At 33.4% G+C, this 25,923-nt stretch overlaps 1 protein-coding gene and 1 pseudogene across 7 annotated transcripts in view; one reads left to right on the top strand and one right to left on the bottom strand.

Moving 5' to 3' along the window:
• LOC116090126 overlaps positions 1-25,923 on the bottom strand; it is a 1,191,078-nt pseudogene that overhangs the window by 461,356 nt on the left and 703,799 nt on the right.
• Positions 1-25,923, top strand: part of Lrp1b (LDL receptor related protein 1B) — a 1,939,581-nt gene that overhangs the window by 1,782,552 nt on the left and 131,106 nt on the right. For all 7 annotated transcript variants that reach the window (XM_031370139.1, XM_031370141.1, XM_031370138.1 and 4 more), the window contains 4 exons: positions 6,361-6,467; positions 17,459-17,588; positions 21,823-21,929; positions 22,264-22,396. In XM_031370139.1, the coding sequence (XP_031225999.1) occupies positions 6,361-6,467; positions 17,459-17,588; positions 21,823-21,929; positions 22,264-22,396 (477 nt within the window). The remainder of the gene's footprint in view (positions 1-6,360; positions 6,468-17,458; positions 17,589-21,822; positions 21,930-22,263; positions 22,397-25,923) is intronic.

The raw sequence follows: 25,923 nt of genomic DNA, 5'->3' as shown, positions 1-25,923 counted from the left end.
AAAAAAAAAAAAAAAAAAAGAGTAAAGGATCTGGGAGGTGGTGCATGCCTTTAATCCCAAAACTTGGGAGGCAGAGGCAGAGGAAGGTGGTTCTTTGAGAGTATAAAACCAAGGCCAGCCTGCTCTACAAAGTGAGTTCCAGGATTATATAGTAAAAGTCTGTATTGAGGAAAGAAAGAAAAGAAAGAAAAAAAGGAAAGAAAGGAGCAAAAAAAGAAAGAAACAAAGAAAACTAAGGAAAATGTCCATTTAAAATAGCAAATTTTATGTGATCTCTTTCTTGTTTTATATTTATTCTGACTTTATTGCCTAAGATAAGGAATATTGACATTTCAGAGGAAATACAATGGTGTATAAGAATAAATTATAATACAGTTGTGACAAAGGAAACCAAAAGCACATGCTAGATCTTACATGTTAGTACAAGTGTCACAGTATATTAACATGTCAAGTCCATAATGTGTATGAGCCTGAAGGGGTCTATATTCACCAATATGGTTTTGAAGTGTGAACATTTTAAAATTCTACACTGAATGAATGAGAAGAAGCAAATGAAATATTTAAGCAGTTCAAATGCTATCAGTTCTACATGAGCAAAATTTTATCAATGAAGAAAATCATTGCCAAGAAATTAGAAATATAGAAACTAAGTTTAGGCAAATCTTACTCTGTTAAAACACCATCAATATATTTCCAATTTCTAATATTGAAGATATTGTAAATATATACTTCCATACATAGCTTTGTTTCAAATACATATGCACTATATATTAGGTATATAATTCCTAATTTTACATGTATATACTCATGGATACATATCTAAATAGTGATAACTTATCATATTTTCAAAACTATTGATATTCACCTTGATATATATTTAGCACTTCATGTTAATTATGTATTAAGTAACAAAACATACCAGAAACAATAAATCAGTTTTAGTTTTAAGAAAGAGCACCCACATACTACTAAATTCTCTTTGGAATTGCTTTACATTTAAGAAACAGCACATAGATACTGTTGAATTTTTACATTTTTTCCAGATGGTTTTGTTTATGAATCTGACTTAGCATATCTTATTTTAAACTATGTTACAAAAACTTTAGTTGTATGCCTGAGGATAATTGAAATGGTAGTGGTACCATTAATTTCCAGCTTGTTTGAGGTGAAATAAGGTTTTTGCATGCTAACATTCATATAGGATGATTGGTTCATATTCACTGATCCCCATCTGCTGATCATTTCCTTTGCTAAGTGTTCAATGGACATTGCTTCAGCAATGATCTATGCTCTAAAATTAAGGAAATATCACTGTCATTGGAACCATTTTTTAAGGAATCAATAAGCATAATTTATTTTCAGATTCACCCAACAAAAAACATGTGTTCCTACTGCGATTGTATGGGGTTCCAATGCAGATAATTATCTGCTGTAAAAGAAAAATATTTGTGGTACCAATTAATTCAGAACACTTGGGAAAGTGAGGTTTCATCGGAACTCATACCAATTCCCTATGTGCCAATACACAACTCTCTGTGTACACACTCTTCTCCCGATTTGCTGCCATTTATCAGTGCCTCCACTTTTCTCTTTTTTTTATTAAGTTTTATTGCATTTTGATGAGAAAAAATACATGATTTTGATTTATCTGAATTTGTTAACATTTAAAACATATTTTAAGTAAATAGAATTAAATCATATTCTTGTTTCCCTTTTGTACCCCAACTCCTCCCAGAGTTCTCCCTTCAATAGCTACAATGCCTTTTTTGTCATATCCTTGAAAATTTATAAAATATTATAACAATAAAATGAGTATGACATAAAAATATTATAACAGTAATATATAACAAATATTATAACAAATATTATAACAATAATATAACAAAAATACTATAACAACAAAAATGAGTATTAGAAAAGTATAAAACAACAATCAATTTAACAGTCTTATGGAGATGCTTGTCTACAGTACTGAAAATACATACATTTTTTAACATAAATTTTAAATAATGCCAAATATATTAACTGTATATTTTAAAATAATACATCACTACTAGTATTTTTAAAAAATTAACATAAATATATAAAGACTTTTTATGTGTTTGTTTGTTTGTTTGTTTGTTTTGGAACCATTTCGTAATATGAACCATATAGTCTTGAAAATCCCTGAAATGTCTCACTATTTTATTTTTTACTTCATCAATAAAATTATAACATATTTCACTGAAGTTCACATATAATTAATGTAGATAACAGTTTATTTTATATATTTTTAATTAAGATGCAGCTAATTATCTTTTTAATATCATGTAATTTGATTATATAGATTAGTTTTGTATAAAGACAAGCTATCTCAAATATATTTTAATTTCTAGTGTCTTTGCACTGAATCTATGTCAAATTATTTTACAGCATATCCTATATAATAAGTGTATTGTAACAATCTTCAGTTATTTATACCTACATTAACATAACTTTTGTCGAACAAAGAGTAACTGAGGCTCAATGAGGAATCTGGAGACTGCCTGTGAGTGCTCTGCTGTGTAGTCTGTGGTTTGGAAAGTTGTTTTCCTCTTTTAAATTCAGTATATTCAGTTCAGGAAAGATAGCTTTGAGGCTGTGTTTTTGCCTCCCTTAGTATACGTGAAACTAGCCATCTTTGCATTGCTCCATGCTCCATTGCTATTTTGAAGTCCAGGAGTCTTCAAAGACAGAGGAAGCAATCCCTACAGAAGCTTCTTGGTTGCCAATGTGACTCAGTAGATTCACAGAAAACATAATAGAGTGTTCATGTGCTGGATTTCCCTTTCACTCTTGATACACATACACACACACACATACACACACACACACAAACATATGGTTTATAATAGGTACCATTAAGATGGGCACACCATTTTAGCAATTGTGGTTTATAATAAATACCATTAAGATGGGCAAACCATTTTAGCAATTCTAGGAAAAGGGATTGCATTTAGAATTTCTTTCCAGATGGGTTAGCTGACAGGAGCAGCCAAACTGCTGCTGAAGTTCTAATATGCACAAATACTGCTACCTGGACAATAATCTGAAACTCATTCTACTTTATTTGAAAGGCTCAAAGATTTTTATAAGCAATTAAAGATTTAAGATTGACTGCTTTAAATTTAGTTAAAAGAATTTCAATTTCAGCTATCTAAAGACAAGTAACTCTGTTCTTTGCCATATAAATGAGGGTTAGAATCATGTTAATATGTACCATTCCTCAATGGCACCTGTGTAAATTCTGGTAAATTTTTTGTGCATAGCAAAATTACTTAGATTTAAGATTGTCAATTAAAAATATTTCCAAGACAAATTGTCTTTCTCCTTCCTTGCTGGAGCAGCAATTCTAATGACTTATGACAAACATTTTGTAAAACAAATTCACTGTACAATTATTAAGTAAACACCTCCAACAGACTGTGTAACATTTCTAATCTTATGTCAGCAACATCTAACTAGGCATATAGGCAAATATGTCAATGTCTATGAAGTCATTTAGCACATAGAAAATGTATTTGCCTTTAAATAGAATAAAAACAAGCTATAGCTGTACAAGAAGGAATCTTGTTAATGCTCAGGCACATGCATGTAAATGTTTCTTCTGGAGTTTCTAAGCATTTAGGTATGATATGTTCTAAACATATAGTTTATCTTAATTTTTCTAAGGAAAATTATATTGGTTGTTAACAGTGCATTGCTAAATAAATACCACATACTTCACTATCATTTCCTTTTTTTTTCTAGAATAAACCTCCTAGAGTTTAAAAACTCCAGTAAAATACAATGTTTTTTTTAATGTGGCAAACAAATAATTAAAATAGAATCCAAACAAAAGAAAGTCAGCTTCCTACTGTTCTGTAAGCACTTCTGCAGACTGTGGGAAACAACATATACTGCAGTAGCCACAAACATGGATATCTATTTGTATTGCTTCAGCTAAATACCAGCTAGTGTGAGTACTTAGTAATTTAGAGTAAAGTTCTATTCTCTCTGTTTCACAGTTTGTTCATTTAGGTGGGGCAATAGTGATATACATGCCTTGTAGAGTAGTTTTAAGGTTTGAGTAATAAGTTAGTTAAAGGACTTAGCCATACTTGTCCCTAATGTCTAATGCAAATAGATCATTAGTACCTTGCAGCTACAGTCATTATTAGGGGCAAAATGTTATTTTAAGACTAGAGATTAAGGCATTATATAATGTGTGTGTGTATATATATATATATATATATATATATATATATCCTCACATATATGTTCTATAACATATATGCTATTATATAGGTATATATATACATATATATGCTTATGTTATATGCTATATGCTATAAAGACAAGGGAATGAGATGTTACTGAGTGCAAATAAACAAAGGAGCAGACAGACATAAGAAAGTATCTATTTAGCAGTATTTCTGTGTTGGTTTCAATTGATTGGGTTTTTTGTTTTTTGTTTTTTGTTTGTTATTGTTTTTTATTATCTTTGTTTTTCTTTGAGAAAAGCTTTGCTCTGCATCCAAGCTAGCTTGGAATTTGCTACACACTACAGGCTAGATGGAAATTTAGAACTATAGGTCTCACTATTAAGCCTAAAGAGTTACTTGTTGCCATTCTTCTGAAACATATTTTGTTTTATTTATAAACCAATGGTCATATACTAACACATAGTTCTAAAGCAGAACATTTCCTCTCTGATACTCATGACTCTGCACAGTTCTTCAAAGATACCATTTTCAAAAATATAGGGGTGAGAACAGCCAAGCACTGCTAATGCTCCGAGACTGACCAGCTCACAGAGAGGCTAACAGAGACTGACCAGCTCACAGAGATGCTAACAGAGACTGAACAGCTCACAGAGATGCTAACAGAGACTGACCAGCTCACAGAGATGCTAACAGAGACTGACCAGCTCACAGAGATGCTAACAGAGACTGAACAGCTCACAGAGAGGCTAACAGAGACTGACCAGCTCACAGAGATGCTAACAGACACTGAACAGCTCACAGAGATGCTAACAGACACTGAACAGCTCACAGAGATGCTAACAGAGACTGAACAGCTCACAGAGATGCTAACAGAGGGCTGCACTGTTGAGCAACTCAAGTAGGCTGATTTCTAATAAAGGATGGGTTGTTCATAGTCAATATGGAGAGAGAATATCAGTTTCCATACAGGTCTTCCTCATGCAGATGTCTATAATCTGTTCTTCCTTCACAGGAACAAGGATAAACAATGCATGTTGCACAGCTGTAGAGACCAGGAGTGAGACTATACTTAAAGAATATTTATCTAATACCTAAAAGTAAACTTACATAATCAAACAATAAGTTAAAATTGATAAATAAAACATTTTAAAGAATACAATTAGTGAGCAGAGGAAACAGTCACTGATTTTCCTCATCCAAGATACCAATCTGGAAAATGGTGCTGCCCAGCTGTCACAATGATTGCTCACCAGAACCAAGTTCTGAAATCTGTCCTTGACAATTGTGAAAAAACACACTCTTTAGGCCGAGGTCAGGCAGTTAAGGCATGCTATTTGATTTCAGTCCTACAAGGAATATGGGCAATTAAATTGACAATGAAGAAAATTTCAAAACTGGACAAATTATTCAGGGCAAAATAACAATTACAAAAACAAGGCAGGAGTGGGTGGATGGGTGGAGGAGCACCCTCATAGTAGCAGGGGAAGAAGGGGTGGAATAGGAGGGGAAATATAGAAAGGGAATAACATATGAAATATAAATAAAAAATGTCAAATAAAAGGGAAAAACATTAAAAAAATAAGCTTTTAAAAAATGAAAAGAAAAAGACAAGAAGAGAAAGCATACTCTCTCATGGCCAGTGCTTTGTGCACCATTCTTCTCTTGTGAAACCGGGGTTCTCCTATGACAAAATCAGATAAAGAAAATCCCTAGCATACATAATTAGAGGTTAGTATCAACGGTTAGTTTTCCTCTTATATTATTAAGCACACTAATACACAAAGGCAGAAAATATTTATTAAATACATTAAATGACTAAGAACTGAAACTGAAAAAGACCATGTCACAGTCAACTAGTATGTAAGTTTTCTACATTTGATTGTACTTTTTTGTTATATTTTATTAAACAATAGTCTACCTTTTATAGTTTTCAATTTTAATGACTTATATTAATAACTGTAAAATTACATTTGAAAATTAATATATTATGTTTCATGGTTTCTTTATGAGACTTTTACCCTAAATAATCTCATTGCTTTTGCTTATCTAATCTCTTTTTATTTTTCATTACCTCTTCATGTTGATCAGAATGCAGCTGATAAAACACTCTCACCCCATGCTGTCTTTCAATCTTCAGAGCCACAGACTTGTACACTGAAAGACTTTCTCTGCAGCAACGGAGACTGTGTTTCATCAAGGTTCTGGTGTGATGGAGAGTTTGACTGTGCTGATGGCTCTGATGAGGTAGGGATCACTGTGAGCACAAAAGTAATCAGATTCCATGCAGGGTTATCATCATTCAATACAGTGAGTGTGACCAAAAGTAGTTTGGGAGGGTACTCTGCCCTGGAGGCCCTGAGATAAGTTTAATTTATGTGTTAGGCTGCACAGGTTGCACAGAATAACTGTGCTACTACTGCCAGCTAATTCTATGTCCTGTTTCACCTCCATAGTTGGATATCTGATCATGGAATAGGACACTTAGAAATCCACTTCTGTGTCACTGGTGTCCTTGCAATCTTTAGATTTATTTATAATTTTGCTGATGTGATTATAGGTATTACTAACAGTTTATGCTTTTTTTAAAGCTTTAATATATAGATACAGTATTATAAATTTTACTCTGTGTATTATGAACTTTACTCTTATTATAAACTTTATTTATGCTCCATAAGTTTTCATGAAAGTATGGGTTAAGCTTTCCTTAGGTTAGGGTTCACAACCCATTTATTATATAACCCATGCTTTAGGTGAAAATAGGAAGTAATTTATGTGGACAACTCTCCTAGCTTGAATTGTACCTAAGCTTTCTTGCTATGTATCACGTGACCCCCTGAATCTTTAAAACTAGTCATACTGAAATAATACATGCTTTCTGCTTATACCACATGACCTAAGTGTGGGAACAATTACTTTAAATACTTTTCTTAGTTTACTTATGTTGGAGGAAAACAGGGAATGTAAATGAGCCAAAGGGGAAAAGAGGTCTTCAGTTTATTATGGAAGTCATTTTTCTTTCACTTATATAGTACTGATTTAGATATTTTTATTTTACCTCTTCAGGAAATTACATATATTTATATATGTGTAATTTATATAATGTGCATTAATTACTCATAGAACCCATCCCATCTCATTTGTACTGTAAAGGATCCTCCTTACAGCTGTAGAGGTTTCTGTTTCAAGCACTTCCCTAAGCATTCAGTGATTCCCAACCTGAGGGAGAAGCACAGCATATCTCTACTGTTTGGACAAGAATGCATACAACTTAGAGCTTTTCCAGTCTACCTCCATTATAGACAGACACTTCCATTTCTTCACCATTTTGGAAAACCCATCATAATCACAGATAGGAACACAAGATTTGGCAAAGTCAGGCGGGATTCTCACTTCAAGGCTGGCAAATATGAACCTCAGATTTGCAAAAAATATCTCAGGAAAAGTTAGAAAGTATCCATTTTTCTCAAAAGCTATTCATAAACAAAATTTAAACTTCCTTGTAAGATTCTATAAGGGGACTGAATAGTTTACAGTGATCAGTCACATACTTAGTCACCATCCATCATTTAAAAGTGTTTTAAACATTCCTACATCATGCAAACTTATCCATGCATTGCAACATTTTTGTTTCTATTTTGCTTTCTTGACAATCTCCAGAAATTATAAACATATTGCTTGAGCCTTATGATTTCTTGTTGCATGTTATAACTAAATGTTCAAACTATATAAGAAGAATCGTAAAAGTCTAATCTTAGTGTAAATCTTTCCAAAATGTTATTCATGTCAAAATAAACATATCCATTAACAACAATCATCATGATGGGCATACTATTTTCATGGCTGAATATATTTTTATTTACTAAGTGTCTTCAAGGCAACATTCTAAAGAAATCCTTTTTTATATAGTCTTAATTTACAGACAATGAATCCATAGTAAATTCTATTTTTTCTTTAAAATCTACAATAACATTTTGTTTGATAAAAGACAATGAATCAAATGACCAAAAAGAGATCTTAGCACAAAGTTAGAAAGGACAATTGCATGTATCATTTTGCTTTAATTATAAATTTTGGGAGAATTGCAATTTATATATGTATATATATATATGTGCTATACACACACACACACACACATATATATATGCTAAATGTCATGTGTTTTTAATGATATCCTTTCAAAACAATATGAAATAAACTTTAAATATTAGATTAGGTTAATTAAATATCACATATCAATCTCTGATGGCTTGTAATGGTTGCATAGCAAATTGTCTTCTAAAATTTCAATTGCATTTTTATTTAGTTTCTTTTATTATTGTTTATTGTGTATATGGTATAATCATGAACACAGACCACAATGTAGATTTGGTCAGAGGACAACTGAGAAAAATGGTTTTATGCTTTCTCCATGTGGGCTATGGTAATAGAACTTAGATTTTTTGGCAGTAAATACAGCAACAAAAAGTAAAATAATTTAAATACATCAGTACAGTATGAAATCTCACTTAGCACTCTTTTTTCCCCTAAACTATCTACTTCTTTAAACAGTAAAAATTGAAAAGAAATACAGGAGTTATGATTCACTCAAGTATTCACAGTGATCTATAAATATCATTTCCCATGTATTAGAAACAGTGCTACTATGACCAACAATGTATAATTCTTCGTCAGGGAAAAGAACACCACACCATGAATTATTAATAACACACTCAGATGTGAGCACACAGTTCTTTAGGGTCAGTGACCACAGAGCACAGAGATAAGCTTGAAAGGGCTTCAGCTGACAAAGGGAACAAGTGCAGTATCTAAAGAAAAAAGATTTTAAATAGATTGAAGTCTGTGAGTTCACAATAGTACTTAAATGTAAGATTCCAAGAGTCACCTTGATAAGATAGTAATATTATTAATAAGATGTATGTTGTGGCTGGAAAGTTGTCTTAGTGGTAAAGAGCATTTGCTTACAACTGCTTTTAATTACAATTCAAAGGAAATCTAACTCTCTCTTCTGGTCTTCCTAGAAACTACATGCACATAATGCTTATATATACATGTAGGCAAAACACTCATACATATAAAATCAAAATACTAAATCTTGAAAAATGCTAGGAGGTAGTAGTGAATACTAGTATGCTAATGCTATAATATTATAGTAATTTATGGTTGATTACATTATGTTTTTAATTATTTAAAATATCTAACAGACAGACATCATAAACATGGCATCAGGTTAAACTTTATATTAAAAAACATCTAGAAGACCTACCTTCTCTATTGTCAAAACATTAGAAATACCAATGCTATTTATTATTAATTTACTTCAGTTAAATGATGCTAATATAACTATTAACTAAGTCTGGGAATGTTTATCAAGTAGTTACTGTAATTATGAAATGGATTTAAGTACTTGGTTCATAAATATGTATAACCTTTATGCACATAGTTCTTAATTATATGTCATAACTGGGAAAAGACAAACCAAAAAAGCTTCAAGCTTACACATCTTATAAACATAAATACAAAAATCCTTACCATAACACCCCAAACTAAACCCAATAGCCTGTTAAAAAATTACTCATCATGGTCAACTGATTCATTCTAAGGCTGTAAGAGTTATTTGATATTTGAAAATAAGTAACCATAATGGTGAGACACCAAAATGATAAATATATATGATCATTTTTATAAAAAAAGAACTGTTAATAAATTCAACATTCTTTCATTTTACATATTGAATAAGTAGTCTTCCTGTACTTGTTAGGTAGTCCTGGCTAGCCTGGTACTCACGAAGCAGCCCAGAGTTAACTTGAACTCATGACAAACCTCCTGCTTCAGCCTTGAAGCAGTGCAGAACTCCTTTCATGTTGCTTAGTATCATTGCCTTCACATGCTGTCTATTACAAACAATCCTGACACATTTGTATTGTCTCAAAGGTAGATTAAGTTCTGGCAAAGCTTCCTCTGAGATGCCTATTCTAAATAATCCATGTTTGTTTTTCTTAACAATCAATATAATTTTTGTTACTGTGGCTTAGATAGTGGTATTTTATATTAGCCTGTAAGCTCATAAAATATAAGAAGTAACCCCCTTTTATTAGCACTCATGAAAGTCTCTGGTAAACAATAACATTTTAATATTTAGGAAAACATAGGAAGCAAATCCCAATGATCTGAAGTCTAAAAAATGTCTATCAGCAAAAATAAAATAAAAAAATAGGAAATACAGCTTTTTTCTCACTAACCTGAGGATTAAACTGGAAAGAATAGCAATGATTTAACTTTTTCATTCTGGAAATATCCATAGTTGTCAAACAGCTTTGCCACTTGTTGGGAGATGAAATACTACAGTTTGGGAAAAATAGAAATGATTATACTTGAGCAGAGTAGCTCATTTAAATGAATATTTAGACCAGGTGGGTGAATATCACTCTTGTTTATCTACCACAATGGACTGAGGGATTTCTAAAAGTGTATGTGTTCTCCTACTTGACTTCTTTACCTGAGCGAATAGGGGCCACCATTACAAATCATTCTACAGTCATTTAGGAGCAAATGTCATAAAAGAAAATCTGATTCACAAATAGAAAGATGGTAAGAGGATCAGTTCAGAGGAAAAGAGATGAGTAAGAGGGAACACTAAGAGAAAGATAGATGGCGATATGAAATGGAACTTCTCCAAGCTTCATGTCTCACATCTTGCCCATTCTAAATGTACAAACATCGGTGAAGTACAAGTAAAAGAAATTTGAGTAACCTTTATGAATATGATGAAAGTCCTTAAAGACAAAACAAATAAGTCCCGTAAGGAAATCTATTAAAACACAAACAAGCAGTGGAAGTGAATAAAATCACTGAAGACCTGATATTATAAATAGAACCAAGAAAGAAAGTCAAAACTGAGGGAAATCTGATAAGAAAGAATTTAAGAAATCAAATACACACCACAGAGGTAAGCTTCACCAACAAAGTGTAAAACATGGAAGAGTGATTCTCTGATATTGAAGATACAATAGAAGGAATCAAAATTTCAGTTAAAGTAAAAGTTACATATAAAAAATAAACAAAAACAAAACAAACAAACAAACAAACAAAAAACTCCTGACACAATTTTCCAACAAATCTGGGACACTATAATAACACCAAATCTAATAACAATAGGAATAGTAAAGGAAAATAAATAGGGGTCAAAAGCACAGAAAGTATTTATGATAAAAATAATAAAAGCAATTTTTTCTAGCATAAAGAAAGAATGTCTGTTAAAGTACAAAAATAAAGATCAGAACATCAAATAAACAGGATCAGAAAAGAAAATCCCCTTAGCACATAGTAATCAAAACACTAAATGTACAGAAAAATATTTCAAAAAAATATTGAAAGCTACAAAGGAAAAAGACCAATTTACATAAAAAAGAAGCAAAACTATTAATATTAGACTTGATTTCTCCATGGAGACTCTGAAAGAAAAAACAGCTTGGACATATGTGCAATAGACTCTAAAATGGCACAAATGCTAGTTCAGACTATTATGCCCAGCAAAACTTTCAAGCACCATAGATTAAGGAGATGAAACATTCCAAGATACAATGAAATTTAACCAATATCTATCTACAACCCCAGGCCTAAAGAAGGTAATAGAGAACACATGTTAACTCTATGCACCAAAAAAAGCCCTCAGAGAGAAATATCAGACTATCTCAAAAGAAGGGAAATGCTTGTACACAGGCATAGACAAACCACCACTACAACCAACAGCAACAACAATGGCAAAAATAACTGGGATCAATGATCATTGCATTTTCATGTCTTTTTAAAAAGACAGAGACTAATACATTGGGTTTGAAACACAGATACCCTTCCGTTCTTTTGCTGCATCCAGAAAAAAATTTTTGAAAAATCAATGAAAAACAAAACAAAAGCACACATTTACAACAAGGAGAGATATACATTTCAAATACATTTCAAGCAAATAGAACAAAGAAACATACTGGTGTACCCATTTTAATGTGTAACAAAACAGACATCAACCCCCCCAAAAAAAAAAGAAGTAGGAAAAAAAACTGTACTTGTCAAAGGAAAAATTCATCAACAGAGAGTTCAGTGTATAACAAATAGTACTACAGCATAAATCACATATTGACCCTCACACACTTGGAGAATTTAGTGTGACACTGTCACACAAGCATGTCAACCAGGCAGAAACTAAACATAAATGTATGATGTAAGTGGTATTATAAACCAAATTGACCTAGCAGATATCTAAACAACATTTCACCAAAACACAAAAGTATATAACTTCTCAACACTTCATTGAAATAGTTACATAACTGACCACATGATTGGATACAAAGTATCCTCAACAAATAAATGAATATAGAAATAACACCATATAACCTATCAGAACACAATGGGTGAATTTTATGGATAACAATAACAATAGAAAAAATAGGATATTATAAACTTGCAAGTTTACAAACATGGAAAGTTTATACCTCACTAATGAACATAAAAATGGGACAAAACAGTAATTAAGAAAGAAATTAAGATGATATAATTGAGTGAATATGAATACTCAACATCACAAAACTTGCAGGACAATATCAAAGTAGTTCTAAGTTCATAGCACCAAGTATATATATTTTTTAAAAAATTGAGATTGTAACAGTACACCTCCAGAATAAAAGAGGAAATGACACTCAAAAAGAGTAGGCAACAAGAAAAAATTCAAGCTGAAATGAATATAATAAAAACAAGGAAAATAATGCAAATAATCAATGAAACATAGAGTTGGCTCTGTGAGAAAATCAGTATGATCAATAAACCCTTATGCAAATCAACTAAAATGCAGAGAGAGAGAGAGGGAGAGAGAGAAAGAGAGAGAGAGAGAGAGAGAAAAAGAAAGAGAGAGAGAAAGAGAGAGAGAGAACACAAATTAACAAATTCAGAGATGAAAATGTAGACATAAGAGACACTGAGGAAATCAAGAGAATTATAAGAACAGACTTTAAAGATCTATACTTCACAAAATTAGAAAATCCAAAAAAATATTTTCTTAATACATACCTTTCCCCAAAGTCAAATCAAGATGATATAAACAACTTAAACAGACTTGGAATCCCCAGGGAAATAGAAGCCACCATTACCAGTTTCTCAACTGTTTAAAAAAAAGTGCAGAGTTCTTCCAGACTTTCAAAGACGAATATATGTCAATTCTTCTCAATTTTTTCTTAAATAGAAACAGATGGAACATTGCCTAATTTATTTTATAAGAACACAGTTATCTTGATGCTCAAACCACATAAAGAAGTAAAATGGAAAACATACTCACAAGTTTTTCCTTATGATCAAGATTTAAAAAGTATTCAACACTGAATACAAATTGAACTCAAGAACATATCAAAAGATCATCCACCATAATCAAGTAGGCTGCATCCAGAAATACATGGATGGTTCAACATACATAATGAATTAACAAATGTAATTGATAAGTGTAATCAACCATATAAAGAAACTTATATAAAAATCATGTGATCATCTCATTAGATGGAGAACTGTCCTTTGACACTGATACAACACCCTGTCATGATGAAAATTTTGGGAAGATTAAGGATACAGGTGATGTACCTAAACATAATAAAGGCATCTTACAGAAAGTCTATAGTAAGCATCAACTTAAATGTCAAGGAGTTCAAAGCAATTACACTAAAATCAGGGACAAAGCACTGTTCTCAACTCTCTCCACACCTATTCAATGTAGTATTTGACACCTTTGCTAGAGAAATAAGACAATTGAAAGAAGTCAAGGGGATAAAAATTGGAAAAGAAGTCAAGTTGCTTAATTTGTAGACAATATGATAGAATACATAAGTTATTGGAAAATTCACTAAAAAGCACTATAATGACAAACACATTCAGCAAAATAGCTGGATACAAAATAACTTAGAAAAATCAACAGCCTTTATTTATACAATTGGCAAATGATCTGAAGAGGAATCAGGGGGAAAGAGCAATATCCTCAAATAATAGAAAATATTTTGGGTATTTCTACCATAGCAAATGAAGTAACTGAATGATTAAAATTTCAAATTTTCAAAGAAAGAAATTGCCAAACATATCAGAAGATGTGAAGATCTTCTGTTCTCATGGATCATTGCAATTAATATAAAAATTTCCATCCTACTAAATGCAATTGGCAGAAACAATGCAATCCCCACCTAAATTCCAACACACTGATTCCAACATATATCTTGACATGATAACTTTCAGCTTCATATGGAAACACATACACACATACACACCAAAACATGACAAAACAAAACAAGAACAAAAAGAGTATAGCTAAAACAATTCTGAACAATTAAAAAACTGCTGCAGATACCACCATCCCTGATTTCAAGTTTTACTATAAAACTATTGTAATTAATACTACTGCTGCTTCTGTTGCTGCTGCTTCTGTTGCTGCTGCTGCTGCTGCTGCTGCTGCTGCTGATGATGATGATGATGATGATGATGATGATGATGATGATGATGACAATGAAATAAAATTGAAGACCCAGACATAAATCCACATACTGTTGAATAACTGGTGTTTGATAAAGAAGTCAGAAATAGAAAAACAACAGCATCTTCAACAACTGGTACTATTCAAACTGAATGGCTGCATGTAGAAGAATCAAAATAGATACATATCTATCTCATTGCCCAAAACTCAACTCATCATGGACCAAAATTCTCATCCTAATACCAGATAAGCTGAAACTGATAGAAGAGTATGTGGAGAATAGATTTGAACTCACTAATCCAGGAAAAAACTTTCTGTACATACCATCATTACCACTAGTAATATGGTCAGCTATTAATAAATCAAACTCCATGAAACTGAGAATCTTCACCACAGCCAAGGATATCATCATTTGGAAAAACTGGAATCCTAAAGGAAGGAAAGTTATTTTTTACCAACTATACATTTGAATGAGGACTGATACCCAAAATGGTGAAAGAACTAAGAATTAGATATGATAAAAAGAGAAAGAAAGCAACCTCAAATTAAAAATGGGTACATATCAAACAAAGAATTCTGAAAGGAAATTCAAATGATCAAGAAACACTTCAAGGTTCAACATTCTTAGCCATCAGGGAAATGTAAATTAAAATTACTTTGAGATATTTATACCTGTAAGAATAGCTAAAACAAATTAAATAAAAATAACATTAGCTGGGCAGGATGACGACTAAGAATAACACAAATACATTGTAGTGTATACATTGGGGTGTATACAGCCACTATGAAAACCAGTGTGGTGGGTCCTCAGAAAAAGAGAATCCATCTACATCAACCTTGAGATATACTATATGTGATAGTTTGAATAAAAAGAGACCCCCATAAGCTCATACAGAGCGCCACAAGTAGGTGTGAACTTGTTGGAATAGGTGTGCCAGTTTTGGAGGAAGTATGTCTCTGGGTTTGAGCTTTGCTATTTCAGATGCTCAAGCCTGGCCCAGTGTCACTCTTTCTACTGTTTGCCAATCTTAGCTACTTCACCACCACGTCTGTCCCTGTGATACTATGCCTCTTGCCATGACGGTGGACTACATCTCTGGAATTGTAAACCAGCCCTAATAACTGTTCTTCTATGTAAATGTTGCCATGATTAGATGTCTCTCCACAGCACTAAAACTCTAAAAAGACATACGTTAGTACCAGGACCTGGGTTATTTTTGTGATAGGCCAGAACATGATCTTGTTTGAAGAAATATGGACTAGAAAATTAATTGTATATTTAAGAAGGACTTGGTAGATTATCCTAGCAGGAACATGCTAGCATGGAAGACAATAATGCTGAAGAGGAATTTGTACTGCAAAGCCTATCTCAATAGGTTTCAGAAGACTGTATTAGTAAGTAGTCTAGGAATATCTTATGATGTTTTGAAAAAGAATGTAGCTGGTTTTGCCCTTGTCTGGAAGTCTGCCTTAAGCTAAACTGAGGAGTTTTGCATTGTGCTTGCAGAGATTTCAAAACAGGTTAGTGTTGACTGGGTTTTATAGTTATTAGTAGCCAGTTTAATGAAGACTTATAATAAAAAGGAACAACTTGTACAAGGAAAAATACAATATCTACAATTTGAAGAGAAACAGAACATTAGGAAGTGTAAAAAGACTGATGTTAAATGGAATAAAGGGAATTATGGGCTCAGAGTAAGACTTCACCCAGGTAAGGTTCCAATTTGTGAGACAGATAAGTGAAAAGAACATAAAGGAAACAATGGGGTAGTGTACACCACTAATATCAGCACTCTGAAGGCAGAGGCTCCTGGATTTGCAGTGTTCATGGAAAAGTTGTGGTGTTGGACCCTGTCCGTCATTGGAAGTAGAAATGACTATAGTTGAGGACTTCATTTTTCAGTGTCTTCCTTACCTTCTTCAGGGGAGATGTTCTGAGTCCTGGAGCTACACTGTATTAGTCAGGTTGGCCTCTTTCCTAAATGGATAATATCCCAATAATTTATATTGGCATATTTAATTATTTAATTTCAGGACTTTCTAGTCAGATTGACTGATACCAGCCCTGGTATGCAAGTTCAAAATACAGCTTATATAGAAGAAACTGATGGTGGAGATAATAAAAAGACACTTTCCCAAATTGTATTGACTTCAATATAAGAAAAGAAAAATGGAATTTTTCTTCTAATACAAGCAATGCTGTCTTATTTTACTAAAAACAGTTTCAACCCTACAATGTTATTTTACAAAGAACAATTCTCTCTGTATTGTGCTTGAAAACACTAATCATCTCTCTTTTTAAAGTACATGTTTACTTTATTTATTTATGTGTACATTTGTAGTTGCAATGTGTGCAGGTTCCCTTGTTGGCCAGAAGAAAGCACAAAAACAATTCATGAAAGGGAGGCCATAAGTTTAAGAGGGAGTGATGTGAGTTAGGGAGTCGGGAGTGGTGGCATGTGAGGAGTTGAAGGGAGAAAAGTTAAGGGAATAAATTATGTTGATATATTTTATTTTTAAAAAGAAACTTTTAAAAATTGAAAAATTAAAACTATTCATGGGAAAAATTGGAAAATTATACCATCACTTTGTCATACTCATGAGCTAGTAATGAGCAAATGAGGTTTCATATACAGTTTTTATGACTTCGGAACTCATCAACATTTTTAGTTTTCTTTTAAGTTTGCAGACAGATTTCTTTAAATTTTTTAATTTAATTATTATATGTTATACTTGACAGAAAAATTGTGAAACGAGTTGTTCCAAAGATCAATTTCAGTGTTCCAATGGCCAATGCCTGTCAGCGAAATGGAAGTGTGATGGACATGAAGACTGTAAATATGGAGAAGATGAGAAAAACTGTGAGCCAGGTAAAATAAGAGAGGATCCACCTTAGTGGCTATTCTAAACTTGATGGAATTTAAACCAATGCAATGATCTACAGAAAAGATGTTACACCGGCATGCATTATAAGGCATTTACAGATCACTTAGAGTATCTGAACATAAAATCTTCATATATTCTTCCTAAGATTCAAAGTCATTCTGCTAGATAAAATCACTCCTTGTATATGTAATCCAAGTGCCAGGCACCAATATTTGATTTCTGGTTCCTCCATATTACCACACCTCTTTGAATTTTTTCCCTTATAACAAAATCAAATTTATTTTAGCTGTATGATCAAGTATTGTCATAAAATGTGAGGTTCCCAAAAAGGCAGCCACAGTTAGATGGGCCAGCTGAGAACTACATGGATTTTATATGTATTTACGTCTCATACAAAGGCAGATGAAAATTAGGAAATCTTCTAATGTATAGAAAAATAATGTACTCCATACATTTCCGTTCCTTAAATGTAGTTCTGAAACATACTTATTAAATGTGCAATGCTTATCTAGGTTTATCAATTACATTGTATTATAGGAAAATTTTTCAGAAGATCATACATCTATGCATTAATACAGAAACATCGACTTGGGAGACAAGATCGACAAGAGCTTAAGAAACAGCTTATAAGTTCATACATTATATTATAATTACTTAAAACTAGATAATGATATTATCTTTATGCCATTAACTTTAATATTTAATTCATTTCAGGATCATACACAGTAATATTAGGTTATGGAAAATTTCAAACCTCTGTCTTGTCATTTACTTTTTTTTTTTTTTACACTCCAAAGTTTATTTCCAACCCAGAACCATCCCCCACTGTTTCACATCCCATATCTCTTCCCCATACCCTTTTCTCTAGGAGGATGTCCCCACCCTCCACACCACCTGACTTCTAAACTCCCTGGGGCCTCCAGTCTCCTGAGGTTTAGGTGCATCAACTCTGATTAAACACAGACCCAGCAGTCCTCTGCTGTATTTGTATTGGTGACCTCATATCAGCTGGTGTATGCTGCCTGTTCGGTGGTCCAGTGTTTGGGAGATCTCAGGGGTCCAGGTTAATTGAGGTTGCAGAACCTCCTACAGGGTCTCCCTTCTCCTCGGCTTCTTTCAGCCTTCCCTAATTCAACTACAAGCGGCCGCAGCTTCTGTCCATTGGTTAGGGGCAAATATCTGCATCTGAATCTTTCAGCTACTCGTTGGGGCTTCAGGAGTGCTGTCATGATAGGTCCCATTTTGGGCACACTCCATAGCCTCTGTAATAGTGTCAGGCCTTGGGGCCCCCACTTGAGCTGGATCCCACTTTGAACTTGTCGCTGAACCTTCTTTTCCTCAGACTCCTTTCCATTTCCATCTCTGTAGTTCTTCCAAACAGGAGCAATTATGGGTCAGAGTTGTGACTGTTGGATGCCCCTTCTCCCTCATTTGATGCCCTGTCTTCCTACTGGAGATGGACTCTATAAGTTCCCTCTCCCTACTGTGGAGCATTTCATCTAAGGTCCCTCCCTCTGAGTCCTGAGAGTCTCTTAACCTCCCAGGTCTCTGGTACATTCTGAGGTTGCCTTTCTCTTCTACCTTCTAAGGTTGCTTGTTTTGATTCTTTCTGCTGGCCTTCATTGACTCAGTCCTTTTCCCTCACTCCAAACCAGATCAGTTTCCCCTCTCCCCCACATCCCTTCGATGTGGGAACTTGTGATTGCTTTCTTCTCCTGCCAAAGTGGAACTAAGGAGTCCTCACTTGAGGCCTTCAGCTTGTTGACCATTTTAGTTCTGTGGACTGTATCTTTTTTTTTTTTTGACTAATATCCACTTATTAGTGAGTACATACCATGCATTTCCTTTTGGGTCTGGGGTACATCACTAAGGAAATTTCTCCCTGTGCCAACGATTTCAAGGCTCTTCCCTACTTTCTCTTCTATTAAACTCAGTGTATCTGATTTTATGTTGAGGTCCTTGATCCACTTGGACTTGAGCATTGTGCAATGTGACAAATATGGGTCTATATTCATTTTTCTACATACAGACAGCCAGTTAGACCAGCACTATTTATTGAAGATGCTTTCTTTTTCTCCATTGTATATTTTGGCTTCTTTGTCAAAGATCAAGGGTGCGCATAAGTGTGTGGTTTTATTTCGGAGTCTTCGATTCTATTATTCCATTGTCTCTGTATCAATACCATACAGTTTTTATCACTATGGCTATGTAGTATAGCTTGAGGTCAGGGAAGGTGATTCCCCCAGCCGTCCTTATATTGTTAATTGTTTTGACTAGTCTGGGTTTTTTGTCTTTCCAGATATATTTGAGAATTGCTCTTTCCATGACTTTGGAGAATTGTGATTTTAATGGTGATTGCATTGAATCTGTAGATTGCCTTTGGTATAATGGCCATTTTTACTATATTAATTCTGCCAATCCATGAGCATGTGAAATCTCTCCATTTTCTGAGAACTTCTTCAATATTTTTCTTGAGAGACTTGAAGTTATTGTCATACAGGTCTTTCACATGCTTGGTTAGAGTTTCCCCAAGTTATTTTCTATTATTTGTGGCTATTGTGAAGGGAGTTGTTTCCCTAATTTATTTCTCAGCCTGTGTCTCACTTGAATAAAGGAAAGCTAATGATTTGTTTGAGTTAATTTTATATCCAGCCACTCTGCTGAAGTTGCTTATCAGCTGGAGACGTTCTTTGGTAGACTTTTTGGGGTAGCTTATGTATACTATCATATCATCTGCAAATAGTGATACCTTTACTTTTTCTTTGCCAATTTGTATCCTCTTGATTTCCTTTTGTTTTCTCAGTGGTCTAGCTAGCACTTCATGTACTTTATTGAATGGATATGGGGAAAGTGGGCATCCTTGTCTTATCTCCGATTTTAGTGGAATTGCATCAAGTATGTCTCCATTTAAATTTGATATTTGTTGTTGATTTGCAGTAAGTTGCTTTTATTATATTTAGGTATTGGCCTTGAATTCCTGATCTCTCCAATACATTTAACATAAAGGGGTGTTGTATTTTTTTCAAATGCTTTTTCTGCATCTTAGGAGATGATCATGTGAGTTTTTTCTTTGAGTTTGTTTTTTTCCTACATTATTATTTTATTACATATTTTCTTTATTTACATTTCAACTGTTATCCCCTTTTGTCATTTCCCCTCTGAAAACCCATATCCCCTCCCCACTTCCCCTGATCCCCAACCTAACCCACTCCCGCTTCCTGGTCCTGGCGTTCCCCTATACTGGGGCATTGAACTTTCACAGGACCAAGGGTTTATACAGTGAATATGTTAATGAATATTCTTATATTGAACCAATCTTGCATCCCTGGAATGAAGCCTTCTTGATTGTGGTAAATGATGGTTTTGATGTGTTCTTGGATTTGTTTTGCAAGAATTTTATTGAGTATTTTTGCATCAATATTCATAAGTGAGATTGGTTTGAAGTTTTCTTTTTTGGTTGGGTCCTTGTATGGTTTAGGTATCAGAGTAATTGTGGCTTCTTAGAATGAGTAAGGTAGTACTCTTTCTGTTTCCATTTTATGGAATAGTTTGAGTAATATTGGTAATTTATCCACTTAAAAACTCTGCTTATGCAAAAACAAAAACAAAAAACAAGTCAGGCAGTGGTGATATACAGCTTTAATACCAGCATTGGGGAGGTAAAAGTAAGTAGGTGGATCCTTGAATTTGAAGTAGACATGGTCTATGGAATGAGTTCTAGGATAGACAGGGCAACACAGAGAAACCCTATTTTGATAAACAAAAACAAAGCAACAATAAATATGAAAGAAGGAAATAACAAAGAACAACTATGAGTTCTAAAGGCTTGGTTAACTATACAAATGTTATCTTTATGTTTGAAGACAAAAATGTTCAAATGTGTATCACTAGATCCCATGCAAAAAAATTTCACTTACTGTTTTATAATATAGCATATATAAATGAAGCACACTTACTCCCAGCTACTTAATTATTTTGCAGCTTTGAAAATAGATATTTTCAAATAATTTAAAATTGAGAGAAACTCACTTGATTCTTCAAGATCTATGGAATAAGATCTTCATGTATATTGTTTATTGTATTAAATCCTTACTTCACATCCCATCAGTAGCAATTCTTAATTTCTCCATAAATTCATCTTTTTATATTCATTTATATGTATTTATAAACCAGTTATTTTTATTCCTATATCTAAACTTTGGCTTTATAATTGTTTAGCCTTTCCTGTCTGCTCATCAGATGAATACATGTGTGCCAGTGGAGGATGTCTGTCAGCATCTTTGAAATGTAATGGAGAGCATGATTGTGTTGATGGTTCAGATGAGGTAAAAATCTATTGTTTGATTAAAACCTTTGAATTACATAATGCAAATGCAATAAAAATAAGCAGCATTTTGACTATTAGGACTGTCTCTAATGTTTTATGTTATACATGAATATAATTTCTGCAGCAAATAGAAGGACCTTCATGCTTCTTACAGAAACCTTCTGCATCCAAAAGCACACTGTTATTTGTAAAAGTTGTGTTCATTAAGACAAATAAAATAAATCCCACTCTATACAAAACATCCACTATTGTGAATTTCCTGGTTACACTGTCTATAATTCTATCAGCATTAATGAAAACTCATGTGATATGTGCCCTATGTGTTTTAACAGATGGACTGTGTGATAAAATGTAAGGAAGATCAGTTTCAATGCAAAAATAAAGCATACTGTATACCAATTCGATGGCTGTGCGATGGAATATATGATTGTGTGGATGGCAGTGATGAAGAGACCTGTGACAGAGGTAAGGTACTGTGTTTGTGTGTGTGTGTGTGTGTGTGTGTGTGTGTGTGTGTCCATAAATGAGAGAATAGACAGTATCTATGTAACATGCAAAGGATAGGATTTATGAATAATTATTTTAGCTCTTTCTAGTTCTATTCCATAATGCCTTGCTCTAAATAAGAAAAAATGCACAAATTTTTGAGACAAGAATGTCATCGTCAAGTATCTACATTAGGAAAATATGTCACTTAGATGCAAGTGTTTATAGAATTTACAGAGTTGGAAGAATGTTTCCAGGCTAGATAGGCACTGGGTCTCTGATATAGTATGAGATACAGTGGATACAGCCTCTGCAAAACAAGTAGCATTTGAAGAGACCACAGGCTCTGTAGAGACAGGATATAGTCTGTGTGGGGACATGACAAGTACTTACAGACACAGGACACAGCCTCTGTAAAGAGAGTACATAGACTCTGTAGATGACACTGTTGCTAGCAGCCCAACTGCACAAGTATTGTCTGTCCTCTGCAAGTACCCCCATTCCATATGTATTTCATACTCTGAAAGAATGAGAACAATGCATTATTTATTGGACTGCACACACTTGTTATGCATATGACATGTAACTTGTAGCTGGTGCTAAAGATTATTCTTGTCATATTGTTGACAAGATGAGTTGCCTTTTTTCCAATCTGAAAGATGGTTTTAAATTTTAGAATAAACTATTTTACAGCTTTGTGAAGACCATTTTTATGTAGTAATATCTTGGGTATACATCATAACATTAAAAACATCCAGTTGTTAGTATAAGTAAATGAAAATTATATTAATATATATTTGCTGAATCTTAAAATGATCACAGGTTACATGATTTTTACAATATTGTTTTGTTATTGTTATTGTTTAAATGCAATTTTTTATAACTTGATCATAGCGTTCTTTCAATGGACTTTGAGATGGACATTGTAATATCTGGAGCATGGTCAACAGAGATGATATAGCCACTGGTTCCTAAACATTTTAAAACACTCACAGAATTTGTATAGTTTAAATGCTTCTTTTTCTTAAGATCAAAGGCTAATGATTAGATAATATCTCCATCTCACACTTGACAAGGTATTATACTAGGACAAACTTCAGTCCACCTCAAGACAGTATGGAGACCAGGGAAAATACAAGTATCTGAAATAGCTGTCTGTCTTCAGTTGTCCTCACCCTCTCGTTTTGTAGTTGATCTTTTCAGGAACAGGAGTCTCCTGGACCACATGGTATCACTAATTCATCCTAACTCTCATATCAAAATCTCTATAACTATTGCTTAACTGATAAGCTAATCCCTTTCACGCTCAAGGTGCATCCCTGTGCTCGTGCAGCTAGGGGAAGAGTGTTTCTGGAATACTGCCTAACTAGTCACCACTCCAAATCATTTGCCAGGTCTGCCCTGTCCATGTTGACTTCACACCCTATGTACTGATGCTTCATTGTATGACATCCCGAGAAAATGGGAAACTTCAAGTATCACTCACATTGATATGAATTTTACTTAATGTTTCACAAACTGAAAGAGTTGAATATGTTCATTTGATCACTTTCATTTGATAAAGCCACATATGCCCTGTTTGTTCACAGGTTCAACTTCCCAAGGGTTCTTTGAGTCTAGGCAATTATGTTTAAATGAAATTTGAATTCTTACGTTTATATTCCTCAAGAAGAGATATGTTTAAAAACTTAATATTTATTTTAATCTCAAGAAGTAATTTTTGTATTGGATAAATATTTTTCAAAAATATGAGGTAATAGAAAACCAAAATAAACCTCCCGGAAATTAAAGTTTAATTTCATCTGTCACCTTGAATTTGGACACTTGCACTAGTAAATGGTAGCCCAGATGTTAAAAAAGCTACATGTGTATGTGTTTGTGTGATATATCAGTGCATAAAGTATAAGAATAAAATCAAAGGGTCTTAGTTCTGATTCCTACAACTGGCCAGTAACGCCAGTGTTGCAGGGACAAAAAGGACTAACTCTCACAGTTGTGACTTAGGCAGTCTAGCCAAGATGATGAGCTCCAGGGCCACTGAGAGACCCTGTCTCAAGGGGCTATCTATAGAACAATTGAGGAAGATGTCAAGTTGCTACTGGGCTCTAAACTTGCAGGTACAGCCAAATGTCAAATGTTTCCACATTCACATACTAGCATAAAACACATTGGTATGTATAGTGTACACAACACACATTCACACACACACACAAGGTTAAGGTCCATCATTACACATTTTTCCAATGAATCAGCTTTGATTACTTAGTTGTCAAGAATAACATTCCAAATCTGATAGAATTTACAAACAGTATTTGCATTTTAAAAGATAGAATCTATGGTCCCAAAGAACCTGATTCTTGTTGTGGTTTGAACTTTCATTCTTGGTTCTACTTGTTCTGGCATCTGTGGAAAAATGATTGACAGCATTCCTTGATGAAACACAATCAAATTATGTAAATATTTATGTGCTTTGTAAAATATTACCACATATTAAAGCTTGTGTCAACCTTCGTCATAATGAGAACTCACAACTGTTGCTTTTTGTGTAATCCTCTTGACCATCTTCCTTGTGAAGGTCCCAGCAGCTCAGTTATAGTTCAGATATGTCATTGTTAAACCTGTGTTATGTTCTCTGCTTTGTAAATAATCACCTGTTGAGTTGATCATAAGTATATCTAGAAAATGGAAAGGTTAATCTAGCAAATTTCTTTAAATTTTCTCCTTTTCTGCTGCTTCTGTGTGCCTTATGGCATTTGAGAATTAATCACTATAACAGACTCAGGATTTTAAGAGTCCTATGATGCAGTGTTTGTAATATGAAATCTTTGCAGCACAATTTGAAGTCATTATTAGGTTATCACAAAATCATATAGCTTACTGTTACAAGTAGGATGAAATTTATATTTCTATTCTTGATAAAAAAAAAACAATGCGATGCTCAATACTATTCTTGTCAGATGTAATAAAATGATATCTAACTCAATAGCTTAGGGACATCACCTTTCCTTTTAACAATACTGATATGCTACAAACAGAATTTTGTAAGATAATTAAAATATGTCAAGAGTTCACAACCATCTTTTGATTTAGTTTGTTGGAAAGATACAGCATGCATGAGATTAGCAGTTTAAACCATTCTTATCTAAAAAATTTTGACTCTGCTGTATAATCCATTGATTTTGATTTTGAATTAAGGCAGTGCATACCAGAACCTGATATAATCTATCTCTTCTTTTCTCCCTCCCTTACCCTTCCCCCCTCTCTTCCTTCCTTGCTTCTCCTCTCTTCATCTGGAATCTCAGTGTACCTAGGAAGCTTTATAATCTATGTTGGCCTTACACTCAAATATTTTTATTAGTTTTCAAAGCGCTGGAATTAAGGCAGATGCCAGTATATTAATAAAGTATTCATTATTCCTTTACTTTTTTAAAGTTTTTTTTATCTTTATTTACATGTAAATTTCTCCATTCCCAGTTTCCCCTCCAAAAAACAAAGAAACAAACAAA

This window comes from Mastomys coucha, unplaced genomic scaffold (assembly GCF_008632895.1).
Source record: "Mastomys coucha isolate ucsf_1 unplaced genomic scaffold, UCSF_Mcou_1 pScaffold15, whole genome shotgun sequence".
Taxonomy (NCBI): Eukaryota; Metazoa; Chordata; class Mammalia; order Rodentia; family Muridae; genus Mastomys; species Mastomys coucha.
This window is presented reverse-complemented; position numbering and strand designations above follow the sequence as displayed.